The sequence below is a fragment of the Liolophura sinensis genome, chromosome 11 (genome assembly GCF_032854445.1).
Source record: "Liolophura sinensis isolate JHLJ2023 chromosome 11, CUHK_Ljap_v2, whole genome shotgun sequence".
Taxonomy (NCBI): Eukaryota; Metazoa; Mollusca; class Polyplacophora; order Chitonida; family Chitonidae; genus Liolophura; species Liolophura sinensis.
This window is the reverse complement of record NC_088305.1, coordinates 25,379,678-25,403,032: the sequence shown is the minus strand read 5'-3', so window position 1 is coordinate 25,403,032 and position 23,355 is coordinate 25,379,678. Positions and strand designations below refer to the sequence as shown.

The window sequence follows — 23,355 nt, the reverse complement described above, 5'->3', positions numbered from 1 at the left end:
TATGAGTGGAGATAACCACAAGGCCTGGTTTGTAAATCGTCCTTTTCAAGTACATGTATATAGGTCTTTCCACATTGTATATCGTTACAATACCTTAATTTTCCCATACACCTCATCAATCGACTCGCGCGCCCCTTCCATATTCAGCTGCTGCAGTCGTCTCAACCCTTTGAGCTCTACTTTCAGTTCAATTGTGCGCTTGTGCAACAACAACAAGCCATTTGATAGCTCCTTCGACAGTATCAACGGGGACTGATAGATAGTCTGAGTGTGCTTCGTTGCTGTTGATAGATCGTTCAAACCTAGTGAAAATTAAATAAAAAAGATAGTTAGAATGTATAATTAGAGTATTAATTAAACAAAAAAAAAAGAAATGAAAAGAATAAATTGAAAATTTACTTTAATGTAAGTTCAATTAATTTTTTGGCAATGTTTTAATCCAGGGGTATGAATTTTCATGACTGGCCAAAGTAACGCAGTATTGCAAATGGTAGCTGTGAATGGCTGCCCAGGTTATTTTGACTTAATAGCAGGGAACTGCCTATAAAAATTATGGCCTATTAACTCTGCAGTCTATTGTTGATCCCTGCATTTGCGGAGAGCGTTCTGTGAGCAGACTAGAAACGTGCTACGAACATACTACAAAGGAACCAATGGTCAAATCAGATTGGAGCCGAGTCGCCAATGAGCGGGAAAAGTACCTTGTTCTCATTGGTCAGTATAGTACTTGATTTGCATTTATGCCCCCATAATACTTCACATGCAAACAGAAACATGCTAGCATGCTGTTAGTGTCATTAGTGCACTGACAGGGAAGGGTCCACAATGTATTAAGGAAAACATCTACAATTTAATACACAGATGAGGCATGCACCATAAATGGGATTTACGTCTACACATGCACATCTATTAATGTATTTCGTTCATGGAAAGGCCTTCCAGCAACCTGCAGATGGTCATGGGTTTTCCCCAGTTTCCTCCCACCATAATGCTGGCCGTGGTCGTATAAGTGAAATATTCTTGAGTGCGGCGTAAAACATCAATCAAATAAATAAATAAAAATGATGTATTTCACCTTAAGTTAGTTATATAGGGACGAACTTTCAGAAGCACATTAAGGATACTTTCGATATCAGCACTTGAGTTTTTCTGACAAGAAATAATTCAAATTTAACAAAAAATCGTATGTGGCACTGTTATGTACATATAAATGAATTGATCAAAATCAAACAATATGTCTCACTTGAAAAACACTGAACTTTAGGTGCATGAAATATAGTGAATTATTATATAAGACTTTCCATAAAGTTTAACAATGATGGTCTGCCTTCGTGTATTATAAAGCCAAACATTCTTGAGTACATGGTAAAACACCAATACTATAAATAAATGTTCAACGCCACTTTCAAGAACAGTGATCAGTTTTATGGGTGATGGAAATTGAAGTGCCATACATAAACTACCGACCCTTGGCAAATGGCTGACAAACTTTTCCACACGAGACGTACAGATTTGCACACTGCTCGGGGATATGGAGGTTACGAGTTCAAATCCAGCTGGCACAAAATAGGCTTGTGAGATTTGTTAGGTAGCCAGCCAAATGCTGTAGTTTTCTCACAATTAATTCTTAACCTGTTTTTAACTGTTTTAACTGAAGTTGGAACCTAAGAATTATGTTAAATAGAGCAGGAAGACTTTTCTAGAAGTCTTTTTATAGGGTATTTCCCCTTTTCACCGATCATAATCTATAAACATGCAAACAAGATTTATATCCCATATACCCACGTTGTAAACAGCTACAACAGACATGTCTAGTCTTAACTTAATGTTACATATGTAGCAAGCTTAATGTTACATACGTAGCAAGCTTAATGTTACATACGTAGCAAGCTACGACTGAACCGTATTTGTTAATACCTTGAGCATATCGATGAACTACAATTGTATCTGAAAATGACAAATGTTACAAACATGTTAAAGTTTGTTAGAAAGTCACAGAGCAAGTTCATCACATTCTACAGCAAACAAGGGGCAACACTACAATTAGGTCAAGAACAAAGTAACAATTTGTGATTTAAATACTGTAAGAAATTCCACATTTAATTTGACAGCAAAGGGAGGTAATGTGAGCACAAATGTTTGTAAAAAAATGCTTCCCAAAAATATTTCACTTATCTGAAAACTTATCCTTGGTTTTTTATTTCTTAATATACAATATATGATGTGGCAAAGGTGGTAGTTGTCTAAATGTGTTGGGATGGGTGGGGATGGGAGTGGGGGTTGGGGTGGGGGGTTGGGATGGGGGTGAGGGATGGGAGACCACGAGATGGGGGCGCTGAGCAGGTCCTGCACTCCCACTATGTTCATTGATGACATTATCTCCGAATATTTCTGGAGAGTATGCATAAAAAAGAGAGGTTATTAAGAAATAAAAAACTGAAATTTTCTTTTCTCATTTTTTGGACATATTTTTCTTCACTTTGCTTCAAACCATAGTTTTCTTTATAGTACCTTTCTATGCCTCCTTCAAGGGGTTTGATAAGGGTTATTACTACCTCTCTCCCTTTGCTTTCAATAGAACACAGAACCAAAAATTTGTGCATTTTAAGATGTGAACACAGGTGTTATTATATTACAATTTTTTCAAAAGCAGAAGATATTAGTGACGTACAGTTAGGGCTGAGACATTCGACATTTGACTATGAATGCACAAAACAATCAAACATAACACAGTGCACACGGTTGCACCAGGATACATGCAGTACCCTCATTTCTCAACCTTTTCACATATGAAAGAACAATGTTCAGTGTGATATTTATGCACACTTTTGATTTGATTTTGAAGACAAAACTACACTGGTTGGATTGGCCAGTTTTAGGGCTTCACAAAAAGTATAATCAGTCTTAATCACAGAATAATGTCTTCATAATATGCTTGAATAAACACCGTGCTAACATGCGAAAAGGTTGAAGAATTACAGGAACCAAAAGAATTCAAACATTAATTTAAGTGACCCATGGCTGCAAACAATTAAACATTTTTTCTAGCTGTTCAACTGAATGTAGGCTAGAAGCATTTTTGAAAAATACAGAAATTCACTAAATATTTCTCTTAACTGCATGATACAAAATATTGCACTGCACTGTTTAAGATCTACTGAATGAGGAAGTTTGAAGAAAAACTCTGTAGCTGGATTATTTGAAACAGGGGAGATTTCGGGTTCAAACTATTATTGCTTAAAGTCACCTGTCAACAATGTAAAGCAAGTAATTTTGATCACATTTACTATAGCAAAGGTGTCTGCAAAAAAGTTTTACAAAAAGTAATTTTGAGAATTCAGCCAACAGATAGAAAAAAATTTGTAGACTTCTTAAAGTTCCTAAAGGAAATAGGTGTCATTTGTATGTCTTGAACGTGGTAAGACATATGATTGGTAAACTAATGTCAACGACAGTTGCCTAACATTTTTCACAAGGCACATGATACAGTAGGACTGTTCATACCTTTAATGACAAAAGAGTTTGAAGTCAAACTGTTGTACAATGAATCACAGACAGAAGTTATCTACCTTGATAGAGGGTACACTAATTCTGCGAATTTTTGAGACAGGTATTAGTAGTGTTTCGTTCTAGAACATTACATTTCTTTACCAGCCTTTTGGAAAAGTGAACATATGGGTACATTTGATGGTCTAACCATGTGAGAAAAGAGAGAAAAAAAACCAATATTCCTGCTATAATTACATATATACTGGCTAAAATGAGCAGACCACATGTCCCGAAAATAGGGAGAAGCAGAGTGTACTTACTGCTAGATGTAGACGATGATTTAGTGCTCCCTGATTGAAGACTTCTCAAGCTACTTGACCTTGAACCTGGGTCCCCAGTGCCATTGGGCACAACGGCTGAATGCACCCATGCTGTTAGGTTTGCCAGCTGTGCCTCCATCTTCTCAATACGGAATCTGAGAGTGACATATGCAAATAGGTTAGCAGTGTTCATTACTGTATTGTTTGTTTGTTTATTTATTTATTTATTTGATTGGTGTTTTCAAGAATATTTCACTTCTGGGAGGAAATTGGGCTCTGGGGGGAAACCCATGACCGGGTTGTTGGAATACTATATTATGGTGCTTCTATAACATCAGTATTATTTCTCTCATTTAACGTTAGTTGTAAGGCTGGAAATAATATTTGTAATCGATGTCTGATGTATTCATCAAATTATCCAGCTACGCACATTATTAAAAAAAGTTACACTGTTATTTACATGGAAATCTGGTCACGTGCCAAAGAGTTGACCCCTGTCAAAATATCATTTGGTGCAGGACACTGTCTTTGTCCTCCAGCTAATTTCCAGGCTTGAACTCCATGAAAATATTCTTATAGATCAACAATTCAGTATATGTGAATAAGTAGACAACTTTACATTTTGTTGCTTCCGACCCAGTTAAATATCCAATAGCCTTAAATACGTTAGTTAAATGGAATGAACTAAAGTCAAAAAGCAAAGAAAAGGATACTTTCCAGAGAACATGAACATGTACAAGGGCCTCTTTTTTCATAACTACTAAGTAATGCGCCAACAACTACATTTGATTTTCAAAAAGTCTATGTTTAATAGCACAGATGTTTGAAGGCTTGTCAGCAGCCTGCAGATGGTTGTGGGTGTCTTCCAGGCTCAGCCCAGTTTCCCTGATTTTTTAATGCTGGATGTCATCATATAAGTGAATTATTCTTGAGTACAGCATAAAATATCAATCAAATAAATGAAGAAATAATCGCACATATCACAAAATATTATCACATGAGGAGAAGAATCCATACATTCATGTGTATATATTTACGACAGAAAATTTTTTGTCATTAAATCTCTCACTAAGATAGTTGTCCTTACTTTCCCTCAGGGTCATATTCTGTGGCCTGAGGGGTCATACTCCTAGGTCGCCCTCTAACCTCAGCACGGTCGCCCGGCATTCGGTAACTCTGGCTTCTTCGGCAAATCTGTCCGTCTGACACCGAGTTTGCCGGACCGAGATTTTGCGGGCGTCTTGGCCCCTCCCCCCGATCCACACCGGGTCTTCCCATTGGCTGACGTGGAATAGGTGGGATGCCCACAGGTTCGTAGACCAGAGAGTTTCGGTTGGGATTTCTTGGGTCTCGCATTTCCCTCATGTCTGGTTCCCCTGATCCTAGCAAAAGGAAAATATACATTTTTTATACACATATTAATCCATATAGATATTATTTTCTCTCGCTTTGAGTTCAAGTCCAGCTCATGCTGGCTTCCTCTCCGGCCGTAAGTGGGAAGGTCTGGCAGCAACCTGCGGATGGTTGTGGGTTTCCCCCGGGCTGTGCCCGGTTTCCACCCACCATAATGCTGGCCGCCGTTGTATAAGTGAAATATTCCTGAGTACGGCGTAAAACACCAATCAAATAAATAAATAAATATTATTTTCTCACAGGCATGAGTCATGTATTAACAGTGGTTTATAATAATAAGCATTCACTGATTGGTCCACGAAAGTGATTAGCCTTAGACCAGTAAGGTTGCTTGTTCAAATCTAGCTCTCGCTAGTTTGGCTATGGCCAAATCATGGTCCAGAGGCAGTGGATTTTGCTCAGGTTCTGCCTATATTCAAATGAGTGCCCTAATCTTGTGACATGGAAAGCGGTACACATAAACTGGTGTAGACAAACATCACCATGATTTTGCCAACATTTGATCATAGACAATAACAGGGAAGTTTTCCCATCTACAAAATAATTTGGGCACCCGCTGTGTAGCTCATTGTTTATATCTGCCTTTGTACTGACCATATGTGTGCAAACTTATCTATTACAAGAGCATAATGGTCAAGTCAGTTGGGACCTGTGTCACCACCATGTGACAAAGACATACCTAATTAATCCTGTATTCTGCATGGAAAATCCAGTGGGTCACATCTGACACACTTTACATGTGTGAAACGCAAGCAAAATGGGCCTACATTTATCAGAAACTTTTCCTTTTGTTCAAATGGTGACTACTTGTAAATTAATTGCAATATTACAGCATTTTGAATAAGTTAGTGGGTTTTGACATTTGAATTCATAAATAATTTAGGAAACGCATACCCTAAATGACCTAAAATTTCATCTACAAACATGCGTTTTTAGAGGCAAATAAATGTCAAAAAATGTTATTTTTGGTGCTAAAGCTTACAATTTTCCAGTGGAATATCACCCCATGTTTCAAGCAAACCTCAAAACACTTTTCTAAACTCAACAGAAATTTCAAAATCAGGAAAAATGGGCAAGCTAGTCCCGGTCGAAATTCACGATTATTAAGGGGTAGATGATCACCTACTTTTTCAATTTTCATGGAATTTCTCACCACCTATATGTTAAAGTTGGTGAAAAATCACAATACGATTATGTGTTATTAACAGTAAATCACATAATCACCTTTCTATACTGCTCTTTGTACAGCTGGGAGATTAACTGGGGCACAGTCCATGAAATTATAAACGATTTTAGGTAGTATACGTATACTTACTAGGTGGAGGAGCCCCAGTCGCCCTTTGTGGAGAGAAAGTTGAACAAGTGGTTGCCCGTGCTCCCTTAGCAACATACACTGGTGCTTGGGCAGGAAAGACGGGGCCATGTTTTACTTGTGGAGACCCATCACTATGGTAACCAGTCCGGTCTCGCACAAACTGCCCAGGCGGGGATCGATGTGGGATGGGGGCACTTCTGCCCGTTGGTGATAAGGAGCGATACTTTGAATACTGATGCGGTGCTGTAAGAGAAGCAGTAGGTGTGCTTCGGCCTGAACTAGGTCCTGTGTTGTCCATTGGTGTCGGTGTGCTCTGTGCCGATCTCACGGCACGTGGTGATGTGTGCCTTTTCATCCCCGGAGAGGGTTGCCGGTATTCTGGGATGGTTCCTAAGGCCAACCGATCGGGAGAAAACGGCCGCTCTGGAAGCATCCGCCTTGGCTCCTCCATTGGGGGTCCTCTCCACCGCCCCTCCGGTGACGTGTGTGCCACATCAGGGGTCAGAGGTCGGTAACGGATTTCAGGAAGGTCTCGCATTTGCTGTGGTCTTTTACTGAGATGTTGGTAATTTGAATTGGCAATCGGGAAGCTTGCGATCTTGGAAGATGTCTGAAAGTAAATATGTATTTTGTATTTCTATATTTATTTATTCATTTATTTATTTGGTGTTTTACAACATTCTCAAGAATATTTGACTTACATGGCAGTGCCCATGACCATCCGCATGTTTCTGCCAGACCTTTCCACGCATGGGTATTCTATATTATAATGAATATAAATGTTCTGCAAAATCAGACTCTCTTCTTTTAAGCTGATATAATGACGCACATTAAAAACTAAAAAAAAAAAACCTATGTAAATCAAACATTTAGCAGTTTTCTCTCCAAATATACTTCAGTGAAAATTTTTTCTAGATATCTCAATAAATGAAAAAAATGAATTTGACAAAAATGTCAAACTTATTTTGAATATAGGCTTAACATTTTTGTTATTTCTTTCAACCTTCTGTCATAATGTTACTATTTAAACAAGCCAAACAGATGAAGCACAATACCTGATCAATGCCGTTCTTCTCAGAGTGGTCTCCCCTGAATGTTGGTGACCTGGGGTCACCTGCAGCTTGTGGTGGGGAGAGTATAGTCTTCCCGCGGACTTTAGTATACTCTCTAACCCTCTGGGGTTCGTTGCTATCACAGTAGTGTACCTTGAGGATGCAATGTTCCTGAATATCCCTGTGAATAGAGAAAGACAGCTTACACCACGGTCACAAAGCAAGCTGGCTTACGCCAAGCTAGCAGGTCTAATAATTTCTAAGCAAGGAGATCTGTTGGCTTTTATGGTTAAAGTGTTCTTCTCATAGCCCCCAATTTGTCCTTGATCAGGTTTGCCAGGTGCCAGGACAGTGGTTAAAGCCTGGATCTCCTGGTTGACTGCGGCCGCCTGTGACCGCAGGTTGAGTGAGGCAGAACCAGAGGTTCAGTCATTCTCATGATGTTTATTCTCCTGATGCTGACTTGGAAAGTTAAACACGTTTCACCTTCACTGATGCCAGTGGACGTATTCTCACACAGCTGGCGAGGATGTCCGGTTCCATGAGAACCAAGCTTTACAGATGCATTTTGGTTTCCTCAACCGATAAAACTGACCTTATATTTGAGTGGAAACTTCTTCACCCACAATAAAACTTTTCCAACAGAAACAAGAGACACAAGCCCAGGAACAAGATAGAATATGTCCTCCATTTTTCAGCAGGATTCCACGGCACAATTTTGCACATTTGTTTTCGTCGTATTTGATCTAAACCAGATTATGGTTTGGCTGCAGTTTTGAACGTACGTATAAAATTTATACATCACTCTAACTGACAGATGTTAAGATATTTCCCGCTTAACCCGTCTCCTGTATTCCCAAAATTTGTTAATCTTTTAATATCTACAAGGTTTCAAGTTCTGTATATAATTTTGTTCAAAGCCTACAACCATTTGAAAGATTAAATTATAGACAAATGAACTATGTTTTTGTTTGCACTGTCATGCAAAATGATTAACAGGCCTTTCTAAACACTTTTCTAAAATCCAAATAACTCCTAGAACCAGGAAAGATGGATTAAAATATCAGGTCATTTTTAATACAATTTAAATCCATATTTCTTCTTGAAATCAGTCTCTGGCTGCACGTGGGAAGGTCTACTAGCAGCCTGTGGATGATTGTAGGCTCTGCCTGATTTTCTTCCACCATAATGCTGGTTGCCTTTGTGTAAGTGAAATATTCCTGAGTACGGTGTAAAACACCAATCAAATAACTAAAAAAAAAAAGCTGTCAGTAGATTATCACCATAATACATGTAGGTTAAAACAGTAAAAAGAAAGCTTTATTCTATCACAGTTAATTTCAACTCTCTAGATTTCTGACATTTTCAGCATAAATATTTCAAATTAAAAGCCTACCTGAGATCTTCCAGCTGATAAAATACCCCAGACTTCTGATCCTGGATGTAAATCTTTAGTTGTGGTCGAGATTCAAAAAGCTGCATGCTTAATTTGTCTGGGAACGATCGAACGAATAACGCTCGTACTGTGTCCAGCTGGGTCACCTCATTGGGTAATAACCCACGCTTAGTCTCGTCACCGAATATCAAAAACACAAGTCCTGGAAAATATTCAAAATACTCTGATTTGTTTGACACTGGGCAATGACACACATATAAATTGCAGTTACTGATAACCGGGGAATCTGTTTTTGTCAGCTGAGGTATGAGGCAGCTTTTGCGTGATAAAAATGTGAACAGATGTCAAAATATCAGAATGTGATATGTCTAAATTTGGCTTTATAATCAACTGAATTTTCACAAAGGCATGTCTTTACAGGAGGCAGAATTTTGAAACTTGATTCGATTCCAGCCATGAAACTTACAGTTGTGTTGATATTCAAATACACTGTTGATATCATTCATACCACGGGAATTTAATTACATTTTTTACATGGTAATCACCGAGAAAACATGCAAATATACCAATAACCAGCCTACCTCCTGATTTAATTATTTATTTACGGGCATGGAAATATCAAAATATATATATAACATTCCTTGATAAGAACAACACATTCGAAACTGCAGTCGGAATACAAAGATGTAAAAAGTTGAGAAAGCCTATTTGTTTTTTTATTCTATCATTTCTCCACATCAGAAAAATCTTACTTTTATGCCTATATATATATACATAAATAAATACACACACACACACACACATATATCACTGCATATATAAAAAAAAACGTTCAAAAATCTTGCCCCTAAAATTCAGTAAAGGATATGTATCCTTTTTTTCTCACTACATGTACAAACTTCCATAAAACACATCAATTCCTTAAAACTTACAAAAAACAGCATGATTACTCATTTAACAAACAAAGACATATAAATATAAGCCATCTATAATGTTATTAAATCTTGTGGAAATTTGTTTACAGTAACAATCATTAAACTGTCACAGATGGCACACAGGTCTGGCCTTCTCTTTACATGTCACCAGAGGTCATGGAAAAACTTGGACGTCATGATCCAAAAAGCATAGAAAAAAAAATATATAAATGTGAAAAATCCAGCTTCACTTAAACAATTATATAGTTTTTTTTGGTTGATTGGTAAAGGAGTAAAGAGTATCTAGCCTTTCACATTTACATGTGTTTGATCGGTGCTCTATGCCGTACTCAAGAATATTTCACTAAGATGCTGGCGGCCAGCATCATGGTGCGAGGAAACCAGGCATGTCTGGCCTTGAATCCACTTACATATGTACTTTCCCACGTACAGCCGGAGAGGAAGCCAGCATCAGCTGGACTTGAACTCACTGTGGCTGCATTGGTGAGAGGCCCATGGATCATTGCGCCGCACTGGTGTGCTAACGACCTCGGCAACCCTATATGAACTAAAATTTTTACTTCATTTTCAAATCCTTGATTTAAATGCTCAAGATAATCTGGATAATCAATAAATTATAATCATTTTGGTTTCTCTTTTAGCCGAAAATAGCCGAAAAATAAAATAATTTATGGCTGGACGAAATATTTATTTATTTATTTGATTGGTGTTTTACGCCTTACTTAAGAATATTTCACTTAAACGACAGCGGCCAGCATTACGGTGGGAGGAAAATGGTCAGAACCTTGGGGAAACCCACGACCATCTGCAGTTTGCTGGCAGACCTTCCCACGTATGGCCGGAGAGGGCTAGAGGAAATAAGATGTTCCCTCCACAACTTTCCAATCTTTTGTCATAAAACTCACCATTATTAGAAACAAGCAGCTTTCCTGTAAATGAATTCTTAATTCACCACCAAAAGGATGACATGCACCTACCAATGGGGCGATCAAAGCTGTGGTTGGGGCTTCGGACGATTGGAAGACTAGACCTCAATGAGCCGCCCCGCTGTAATGGTTGGCTTGACAACGACTCTGTGTCGATTTCAGACATGGATGTGTTCCGCTCGTCCTGATCTGTCGATCGGCTCGAGTCAGGATTGTAGTTTACAACTGTTGTTCTTCTTCTAGCAGCATGGCGCTTCCCAGGTCCAGGCTGCAACAACAACAAAAAATCCACCTTATACTTATTTAGGTCTTTATTCTTTGGAATTTATTTATTGTTTTTTTAATTTTATTTCTAAAACCCTTATTTTGTTATTTCATTCACAAGCTTAGCGTACACTCATCAGTGACCTATAATTTCTGTCCTGTTTGTCAGTCTATACATATAACCACAACAGTTCAAAATTATTTATCATTCCCTGAAACTGTAGAATGTAGAACTGTAGGCATGGGCTAGCTAAACAGAAATATTCCAATAGTTATGCCTGTCAAATCTGTATGGCACTAATAAAGGTTTACATTCCCCGGGTGTCCTGCTCCTTAGTGTATTTGCAATATTGTTTATTTTCATAAAGGTCAATTTTTGGTCCAAAAAAAAATAAATATGAATAATTCAGGTTTATCTGTAGTCAAGCAAATACATGGATTTTGCCTTGAATTCTGCCAGTGATGAGGAATAAGATATTTGTGGTCTATATAAACCTATATGAATACTGCATACATACACATAAACTTGATTTGTGTAAAAATTCGGCACAAAAACACAATTATTTCCATTTTGGACACATGGACAACTCAGTAATCCTCAGACGTGTTCCTTTCATTTTTTTGGTAATGTTAAGTACTGGCTGCAGGTATCTTAAATGCCACGATGACCTCAAACTTGCTTTTCTGAAATATTCACTCAGTTTCCATGGTTACCAAAATTTCACCAGGACCTAGGGCTCCTGTTGTAGTTGTATGGCTGTAACACGGCACATAGGGAAACAGAAGCCAGCTAGGAGTCATAGCAAGTGATAGATAAGGGCAACATGTAGGTCTAGGCCAGCTAAGGGTGAAAAAAAAAAAATGTGAAATTTTGTGAGGTGATTGTTGTCAGCAGAGGGTCTGTTTCCCCAACAGAGAATTCCAGAGAGACAGAGAAAGCAGGACCAGATAAGATAAACATCCAGGCCTTGTTTACTAAAAAAGTGAGAGAAGTTAGGCCACAGTGACTGCATGACTGAGAAATGTACCAGTCAGGGGTATCAGCAATGGGAAAGATTTAAGTCCATAAAAAAAACAGTAATACAGATACAGAAAAAGGTGGTGTGATTTTTTTCCGATGGCTAGTGATTTCATGTCTTAATTTCTGATATTCAAAGAAAAGAAACAAAACAAAACTGTGAGTCAATGGCACGAAGAAAAAAGTTGCAATCAACTGCAACCAGATGCAATATTTGATTTTATTTGTTATTTTTTTCTTCATACATTGACACATAACACTTTGGCCTGTATTTCTAAAATATCAAAAAGAAAATTGAAGACTGCCATGCAATTCCAATACCTTTAACTGGTATACTATGTAGCTACATGTCATGGCCAAAGTTGTTGAAAACATAACAGTATAATGTTGTATAAATATACTGAAATTAATTACAAATAAAGAAAACATTAGACCAATAAATGTATATGCCATTGTGAAAGTTCAATTCAAATGCACCTGTAATTAGCAATTAGATAAAGTACTGGTACACATTACAGGAAGCTTAACTACTGATTAATTTCTGTCCAATGCACATGTAGGCATCGTTATATATAATGAATGAGGAAGAAAACCCAATATTCGATTTAAGTAATCAAGTAGCTAGTGCTCACACTTACAAATCCACATCCTTGTGTGCGATACTGGTAGTTCTGCATATGTACTTGTAAAATTTGGACAGATATTACTAGTGTTGAAAGTAGAATTGTGCGATACTGGTAGTTCCGCACATGTACTTGTAAAATTTAGACAGATATTACTAGTGTTGAAAGTAGAATTGTGCGATACTGGTAGTTCCACACATGTACTTGTAAAATTTGGAAACATATTAATAGTGTTGAAAGTAGAATTGTGCGATACTGGTAGTTCCGCACACGTACTTGTAAAATTTGGACAGATATTACTAGTGTTGAAAGTAGAATACTATATTTCTTTACTAGCCTCTTGGAAAAATAATGCTATGAGTGTGTTCTTCATTAGATCGTCTAATCATGTGAGAAAAAAGAAACTTAATATTCCTGCTAGAATTACATATATATTGGCTAAAATGAGCAGACTAAGTGTCCCAAATTTGAGAAGAAATAGGGTACATAAAAACTCACAGCCTACACATATCCCACTTATTACTGTTTTCCCCCCTAATGTAACATTCTTGGTGCATTCATAAATGTATACCTGTATCAACTGTTCAGTAATAGATATTGATTTTTACAATTATAGCGTCACGCACACTTGCAGCCGCAAATGACCCATGTAAACTGCTTGTCATCTACACATGGCTGTTTGCCGACTTACTTGAGAATTTGACATTTCTATGTATATATCCTAATATAACAGCCTTTTGCACAAGAAAGAGCAACTTTCAGTGTGATTTATGTAGTTTTTTAATTTAATTTTGGTGACAAAACTACATTGGTAAGGTTGGCCAAGTCCCGGGCTTCACAAAAACTCCAACTTTATCAGTTTGTACAGAATAATATGCCTTCAGAATATGCTTGAATAAAACACCTGGAAAGGCGCTTGAAGAAATACAGTAGTGCTGAATCACTGAAGCACAATGCTGAAGACACCACACACCAGGTCCATTCCTTACAGTCAGAAAATAGTGGCAACATGCGAGTGTGGTACACGGCCCATCAGTGGATCTAATAACAAATATAACTGTATGTACAAAGCTCCAGAATCTGATGAGCTTGATCAGGTGCAGTTTAAACTGGACCTTTTCATCAAGTATGGAATCATGATTTCCACTGTGCTCAGTTTCCACTGGCTATATTCAGTCATTGACATCAGGAATTAAATTAATTTATTCAAGGGAGAGAATCTTTTCCATCAAAATCAGCTGAAAATTTTCTTCTCATGAAGCTGTATCAAAGAATTTCAACTGTGCATTTTGTGTCACCATTCTGGCATTCAAAACCTGCTTATATTTCTTCTGCCAGCTGCCACTCAGTAATTTAGCACACAAAAATTGACACTTTGACGTGGACATGGCGTGCAACAACAACAACGCGGTATTTCAATACCAATTTTACGTACAAACATGGAAAAAAAAAATGAAAAACATGATACAGGACGAGTTAAATTTTGTTTCTATAATACAACTTTGCAGAGAATTTGTAGTTTGTACCAAACCATATTGGAAAAGCACCCACAGAGCAAATGCATGAAGGAAATTTTTTTTTTACAGAAAAAGAAATAATTTGCCATGTGCAATAATACACTTTATTTGAATTTTTGACACTGTGTAGTCTACCTTAAATATTTTCATTACTGACTCTCTTTGACTACAAAATACTTTTATGGAAATAATTCCATTGTGTTAATTAATGCTCAACAAAATATTACTTACACCCAGATGAAATCTGATATCAAATTTCATTTGAGAACTTCAATAAAAGTTGAAGCAAAATGAATGGGACTATCTTATACATGTATCAATAACATATGTTTACAAGCTGTTGTTTTTTCCCATATGGACAGTAATGTTTTTGATGTATACTATGTTTGTGTAATGAACATCATGGGTACTTCTTAGCAGATTACTGTAGGCTTAATTTAAATACTCAGAAATTTAACACAGATTTTTGAGAAGAACTCGTGCAGTCCTAGTATCCAGCTGTGACAACTACTTTGCCAGGATTGAAGAACAATAGGCATGTTGTATTGGAGTAAGAATATAATACTCATAAGAGTAAAACTTTATTAAATGACACACACTGTATGGTTTTGAAATTCTTAAACAATAGAAGTGAATTGATCTCTCAAAACTGCTGGGGCTGGATTCACTGTTTCTGTGTAAATCCCCCTTCTGTGTATCTTCCCTGGTGGCATTTAGGTCAGCAATTAGGTCTGTAGACAATCAATAATGTAGGCTAATCTTGAAAGCCAGTAAAATAAAAAAAATACACCAGCCATTTCGGGTTTCTAGTTAAAAACACCCATAGCTGCAGTCAGGCCTATACATGTCTGTCACCTGGAAGAAGCTTACAGTAAAAAGTCTGCAGTCCGATTCTGTCCTGAAGATACATGTTTTAGGCTTTTTTTTTTTTTTTTTTTTTTTAGGTCTTTTAATCTGAGGCTTACACGATCCTTACAGTAATATAAATATATGTTAATTAGATGCATTTTTTTATACAAACGCGACTAATGATATGATAGGAGTGAAGGATCACGCGAAAGCATGGCCATATGAAACTGCTGTCTGCCTGTGTTGGGGCGATGTCCTAGGCGGGAGGTGTGTGGTATTGCACGTGCTTCATTCGCAAGAAAGTCGCGTTTGGTATAAAATATCTGCTCTAAGGTTACATATGGCATAACATAAATGTATATCAAAATTAGTACGCTCACAGTCAATACCAATCGATGAATTTGATTGCATATTTATTCCCTAATTAAATTACTTAAGTTGTTTTGTCACGCGCCAGTAAAGCAATATTCAGTATCTCGGAGCACGATATGAGCGATAAGCAACTGACTTTCAGCCTGAGCCGTACTGTATGAAACAAAGATTATGTTTCTATGCTAAGTGTAGAAAATTATGCCTCGGAAGTTTTGCTAAAAAAAAAATTTCATTTTAGGGGTATTTTTATACCTGTTAACTACCCCTCTACATTATGCATATTTTCTGTCAATGGTGAGATTTTTTCAGAAATTACCTCATCGTTGATCTTGTTCAAAAACTCTGTGTGAACACCCTCGAAGTGAACTGAGCCCAGTGAACAATGTTGCTACAGTATGTTCACAGATACTGCATGGCTTCCTTGTGCAAGTGTAGCGCCCACTCCTACAACTGACCTGCATGGTCTGTCCCCCACAGAGTTCTTTTTAAACAGGGCTCATCATTGACATCATCGCTGTAAGCTACTTAATTTCTGGACTGACTGCTGGAACCTCAAGAAAATTGTACTTTGAAGCCATTTCTACCCCCCAGTGTGAAAGCTGAAAAATTGGTTTTCACTGTTATATGTTATTACACATGATAATGTGCGCATTAAGAAATAAAACCAAAGTGTTTCATGTATCCTTAAAAGCAGTTGGACTTACATGCATACTGTGACCATCTTCGGACAGACAGACAGACGGACAGACAGCATGGCGACCTAATATTGGGCTGAATCAGCAATTATTAAGGAAAATCTAGCCATAAACATGCATGTTAAACACAGTGCTAAATTAGATCAAGGATTTATTCATTTATTTGATTGCTGAACACCCTACTTCTTACTTCTACGATGGTAGCCAGCATTATGGTGGTGGTGGTGGGCGGGGGTGGGGGGGGGGTGTCATATTGCTAACGGATAAAATTGTTTTAAGTTGTGGGTATCTCAACAGCAGACTCATACATGGGTGGATGAATGGCACATAACACATGATTCATCACCCTCATCAATTGCACACCAGTAGAAGTCAAGAAGTGTCCTGTTGGGTGGTGGAAACAAGCGCTTATTTTCCCAGCCACCCAGAAACCCCAGACATGCCAGATAGCACAGTCACCACAGCTTTCCAACTAATCACAGTGCCAAGGCACCTGTGTTCCTGTCTCACAGTCAAAACAATAGCAGTAGTATTCCTGAGGGTGACCTGACATGATCCTGATGCTCTCTCTTCTGAAGGGGAGGTTGGAGGGGTGGGGGTCTGTTACTACCCTAACCAGTACACATAACCAAGCAACACACAGTGCAGGCTTTGTAACGGATACATTTCAGGTTATGGGAAACCTAGCTTCTCAATGCGACTTTCCTTTGAACTGATAAAACTGATTCATGAATACAGGTTTAAATTTGATAACCTGCAAATCTCATTCTGAACCAGATTTCACCTTACATGACATTCACACCAGTTATAATGTATGCTTAAAAACAAGGCACTATACAAAGCCATCCTGAGTTTTTTTTTAAAAACAGCAGAAATATCCTAAAGACACTAAATAAACAATGTTAGACTGCTGATCCAGATGTAAATGTTGGCCAACATAAATTCTTTTTATGTAAATGCCAGCTAAATATATTTATTTATTTAACTGGTGTTTTGCACCCTACTCAAGGGTATTCAGTTCTACGTCAGGGGCCAGCATTATGGTGAGAGGAAATCGGCCAAGAGCCCAGGGAACCCATGACCGTTCACATGGTGCTGACAGACCTTTCCATGCAGGTACAACCGCAGAGGAAGCCAGCTTGAGGAACTGCATTGGTCAGAGATGGCTGGGTTATTGTGCCATGCTGGCACGCTAACCACCTTGTCCACGGAGGCTTTCTAAATAATGCACAGTTAAAGATATACACTTCATTTACTACTTCGGTAGTGCTGTTTCTCACAGAGGTCATAACGTGCTGCCTCAGTCTAATCACTGAAGTAATGTTATACAAAGGCTTTGAGAAAGAGCACCCTGTAGTTCATAAATTATTAACGCTGTGAGGCATGTCAATATCATTTCTCATTTTGTCTTCAGACCACATTTCAGATTTCTTAATCTGTAATGGGAGACATGGATATGCATTCTGAGTTGTTTGCTTTGGATGTATTTATTTATTTATTTATTTGATTGGTGTTTTATGCCGTACTCAGAATATTTCACTTATATGACGGAGGCCAGCATTATGGCGGGAGGAAACTGGGCAGAGCCCGAGGGAAACCCCTGACCATCAGAAGAATGCTGTAAGACCTTCCCACGTACTGCCGGAGAGGAAGCCAGCACGAGCTGGACTTGAACTCACCGCGACTGCATTGGTGAGAGGCTCCTGGGTCATTACGATGCGCTAGCACTCTAACCATCTGAGCTACGGGTGCCCCAGCTTTGGATGTAGGAGCATGGTCTGTTTTAGGTCAGTTATATTCACAGATAAATATCTTCATTACACTAGTCCTATATTTACATGCATCTGACATTATAGCGCTGCCTCAATGAAACGCCATGCCAAAGACACTGGGCTTAAGTGTGAGAGTTTTATTGATTTTGAAAAAAGTGTTTTGAGGTTTGTTTAAGGCAGGTACATCTATGGCGATATCCGCACCGAAAGTAAATAATCAGGGTTCCTAAACTTTAAAGATTTCAAATTTTTTGGATTTTTAAGGCTTTTTCCAGGCTACTTGGAATAAATATTCTATGCTTTTACAAGAGTAGTGCAATGAGAATGACCCTGATAACTGTAATTCACCTAATATTTGACCCTTTTCAAGTGACATTTTTTCTTGATTAAGTTGGATTCATCCAACCTTATAGGGTCACTCAATATGTATATATTTCTTGAAGTTATTAAAATTCTTATCAGAAAGAGTTGGCATGAAAAGTATCATTTTAGGACTTTTGAACCTGATTTTCCACGCTAAGGGCAGAAAAGAAGATTTTCTAATTCCAGGCTTTTCAAGGCCCAGAATGAACCCTGCATATTTTGTGATTTTTATTTGCCTCTAAAACAGCACTTTTTCAAACGACTTTTTATGACATATACAGTCATTGTGTTTTCTGAGCAGACAAAGCTGTGGTGTCACAGCTTGTTATCATATCTAATAATAATCCTGTAATACATTCTGGTCTGTTTGGCCACTGATTAAGGCCAAACTGCTAATTTGCAAACCTTAATTTGCATACAACAGTTTTACAATCTGACAAATCTTACAAATTATTAGCATATTTCCAGCATTGCTGCTCACTGCAGTGCCCATGCATATTTAACCCTAATCAATATCCCAATGGCCCCCGGGGTACAATCAATAGGGTAGTCTCAGCAACACACAAGGTAATTAACGGTGTCATTAATAGACTCTACAGCCCACAGAATATACACACTTCACAATTATTCAACATTGCTGTTGGAGTAGAGATGAAAATCTTCACATAAATGTTGCTTTGGGAAACAAATCTACAATGTGTTTGCTTTAAGTTAGTGCCTATTATAACTGTTATTATAACTCGCATCTTACATGTGTATATAAAAGTGACTTAAAATAACAAACCTTGAAATTTTCAGCTTCTTTATAACCGTTATAAATGAAAAATATTGTTATTAGCATATTCATATATAGAACTTCTTCTTGTCACATTATTCCTGATAACACAATTGCAATGATTATCAATAGCAAAGCCATATTATTATTACATCGCACGTAATGGGTATTATCTTGACAACATTATTATCAGTTCAGCTGTAATATCTGTTATCACCATAGTAACATTACCATATCTATGTACAACAGCCATCATTGCAGGTATAAATGTACCACTATTATCAGAACAGCTGTAATATCTGATATTACCATAGTAACATTATCATGCACAGCAGCCATCATTGCAGGTATAAATGTACCACTATTATCAGAACAGCTGTAATATCTGATATTACCAAAGTAACATTATCATGCACAGCAGCCATCATTGCAGGTATAAATGTACCACTATTATCAGAACAGCTGTAATATCTGATATTACCATACTAACATTATCATGCACAGCAGCCATCATTGCAGGTATAAATGTACCACTATTATCAGAACAGCTGTAATATCTGATATTACCAAAGTAACATTATCATGCACAGCAGCCATCATTGCAGGTATAAATGTACCACTATTATCAGAACTGCTGTAATATCTGATATTACCATAGTAACATTATCATGCACAGCAGCCATCATTGCAGGTATAAATGTACCACTATTATCAGAACAGCTGTAATATCTGATATTACCATACTAACATTATCATACACAGCAGCCATCATTGCAGGTATAAATGTACCACTATTATCAGAACAGCTGTAATATCTGATATTACCATACTAACATTATCATGCACAGCAGCCATCATTGCAGGTATAAATGTACCACTATTACCAGAACAGCTGTAATATCTGATATTACCATACTAACATTATCATGCACAGCAGCCATCATTGCAGGTATAAATGTACCACTATTATCAGAACAGCTGTAATATCTGATATTACCAAAGTAACACTATCATGCACAGCAGCCATCATTGCAGGTATAAATGTACCACTATTATCAGAACTGCTGTAATATCTGATATTACCATACTAACATTATCATGCACAGCAGCCATCATTGCAGGTATAAATGTACCACTATTATCAGAACAGCTGTAATATCTGATATTACCATACTAACATTATCATGCACAGCACCCATCATTGCAGGTATAAATGCACCACTGTTATCAGAACAGCTGTAATATCTGATATCACCAAAGTAACATTATCATGCACAGCAGCCATCACTGCAGGTATAAATGTACCACTATTATCAGAACAGCTGTAATATCTGATATTACCATACTAACATTATCATGCACAACAGACATCATTGCACCTGCAACACTATGATCAGCATGCATTCATGACAAAATTTTTCTTTATTTATCTGACTGGTGTTCTATGATGTACTCAAGAATATTTCACTTATAGCCACCAGCATTATGGTGGGAAGAAACAGAGCTGAAACCCACGACCATCTGCAGGTAGCTAGAAGGCCTTTTTATGTATGATGACATAACTATAGCAGACTACAGTAGTGTATTATTTTGTATGCTCTCAATTTTTTTCCCTCTGGTTACGAATACTCCTTCATAGAGGATAGCTGCGCCAGTTTACATATAGCTGGGCCAGGTTACATATAGCTGGGCCAGGTTACATGTAACTAGGCTTTAGGTAACGCAGGAATTTCATACAGTAAGTACAGGTATATATTATGTGAGTTTGTATATGCAGCGACTCTCTAAGCGGCTTACATTTGCGAACATAATGACAATTTACACGAGGAATTTCTTGAAAATACTTGCGACTTAGGTGAATTACGAACTGTATTATATGGGGAGGGCTAAGAAATAAACTCTTCTATGAACAGAATTAAATACACAATTAACAACTTTCTCCAATTGTCTACATGCATGTATCTTTATCATGCAGGTAATGAAAAGCAGGTGAATACCATTTTTCAACATTCATGAATTCTACTTTTCAATCTATTAAACTTATTAATTCAGTGACACTGCATATCAAGCACACTGTACAATCATGTTTTGCACATGATTCAATGATCCACTGGCTTATCAATTTAATGGGTTGTTCATCAGTCCAGATGGCTATATTGGTGATCCTATTCACTATACCCTATTCCTAGCTGCATAAAAATAATCATCAATCACCAATTCCCTGTTCACAATTCCCCTAGCCTATCACCAATTCCTATCACATTCACAATTCCTCTAGCCTATCACCAATCCCCTATTCACAATTCCTCTAGCCTATCACCAATTCCCTGTTCACATTTCCCCTAGCCTATCACCAATTCCTATCACATTCACAATTCCCCTAGCCTATCACCAATTCCCTATTCACAATTCCTCTAGCCTATCACCAATTCCTATCACATTCTCAATTTCCATAGCCTATCACCAATTCCCTATTCACAATTCTCCTAGCCTATCACCAATTCCCTGTTCACAATTCTCCTAGCCTATCACCAATTCCTATCACATTCACAATTCCCCTAGCCTATCACCAAATCCTTATTCACAATTCCCCTAGCCTATCACCAATTCCCTATTCACAATTCCCCTATCCTATCACCAATTCCTATCACATTCACAATTTCCATAGCCTATCACCAATTCCCTATTCACAATTCTCCTAGCCTATCACCAATTCTCTGTCTGTTCACAATTCTCCTAGCCTATCACCAATTCCTATCATATTCACAATTCCCCTAGCCTATCACCAATTCCCTATTCACAATTTCCTTAGCCTATCACAATTTCCCTAAGCTATCAACAATTCTCTATCCTATTCATAATTTCCATAGCCTATCACCAAATCCTTATTCACAATTCCCCTAGCCTATCACCAATTCCCTATTCACAATTCCCCTATCCTATCACCAATTCCTATCATATTCACAATTCCCCTAGCCTATCACCAATTCCCTATTCACAATTTCCTTAGCCTACCACAATTTCCTATTCGCAATTTCCCTAAGCTAACAACAATTCTCTATCCTATTCACAATTCCCCTATTCACAATTCCCCTATCCCATCACCAATTCCCTATTCACAATTTCCTTAGCGTACCACAATCTCCTATTCACAATTTCCCTAAGCTATCAACAATTCTCTATCCTATTCACAATTCCTCTATCCTATCACCAATTCCCTATTCACAATTTCCCTAGCCCATCACCAATTCCCTATTCTATTCACAATTCCCCACCATTTTGGTGGCCCAATGGTTACAGCGTCCGCCTCTAAGTCTGGAGGCCCTAGGTTCAAACCTGAGTTTGACACCATACCAAAAGACTTTAAAAATGGTACGGTAAAGTACTTTTTATTCGCTGGAATTTACTTTTGCGCATTTTCTCCAAAACTATGTTCGCGGGAATTAATTTTCACATATTTAAGACAATACTGAAAAACAAATCTTAAAATTTTCCAAGATATAATATGGCAGAAATTATTCAAGCAGGTATCATCATGGGTGGCTTTAATCCTCCTTTGTTTCCTGCGGTGTCGTTAATCCTCGTGATCTGGATCAGAGATTAAAACATTGGGGGATGGATTATCACTACATAAGAAGATTTCTTTTGCACCTACCGTAAGCAGTACTCAACCAGGTGTCACTCCTTTTTCAATCACTGATGAGTGCTTTTAAAAACCTGGCAAAGTGACCTGTCGCCAGAAACCGCAAACACCCCCGTAGCTGTCAAATGGCCATTGTTTTGTTGTACACACTTCACAGTTTGTTAGAAGCTCACTCATTGGACCACAGAAGAGACACAGCCAATGGGATAGCGTGTATCAGAGGTTCATTGGAAGTCCACACGTACTGGTATCTACTTCTCTTTCACTTTACGAGCATAGCGAAGACTGATCAAACTAAAGACGAATAAACTCCCACTTTGTTTTATACCCACCAAGCCTTAGCACCAGAGTTTGTATATACTTAAACCATAATTTCCCTTCCCTGCTGTTAAAGAATTTAGCTGGCCCGTTGGGCTTTCTTAGCGCAACTCCTGTCATCGTGGCAAAGATTTCACTTCATTATTACTACTACCTGTAGTATATGATTCACTATTGGATATTTTTTTTGCTGGAATTGGGTAAATTATTGACCGTGAAAATTAGTTCCATGCAAAAATTGTGTACTTCATAGTACTGGCTGCTGCTTTGTTTGGTGGTCAGCACTGACAGGTTAGAGCA

General features: G+C 37.8%; 1 protein-coding gene across 1 annotated transcript in view; it reads right to left on the bottom strand.

The window, feature by feature from the left end:
* Positions 1–23,355, bottom strand: part of LOC135478237 (coiled-coil domain-containing protein CG32809-like) — a 56,914-nt gene that overhangs the window by 10,875 nt on the left and 22,684 nt on the right. The window contains exons 4-11 of the mRNA XM_064758509.1: positions 10,898–11,114; positions 8,986–9,187; positions 7,593–7,770; positions 6,538–7,147; positions 4,897–5,191; positions 3,810–3,964; positions 1,918–1,947; positions 94–302 (exon numbers count right to left, since the gene is read on the bottom strand). Of these exons, the coding sequence (XP_064614579.1) occupies positions 94–302; positions 1,918–1,947; positions 3,810–3,964; positions 4,897–5,191; positions 6,538–7,147; positions 7,593–7,770; positions 8,986–9,187; positions 10,898–11,114 (1,896 nt within the window). The remainder of the gene's footprint in view (positions 1–93; positions 303–1,917; positions 1,948–3,809; positions 3,965–4,896; positions 5,192–6,537; positions 7,148–7,592; positions 7,771–8,985; positions 9,188–10,897; positions 11,115–23,355) is intronic.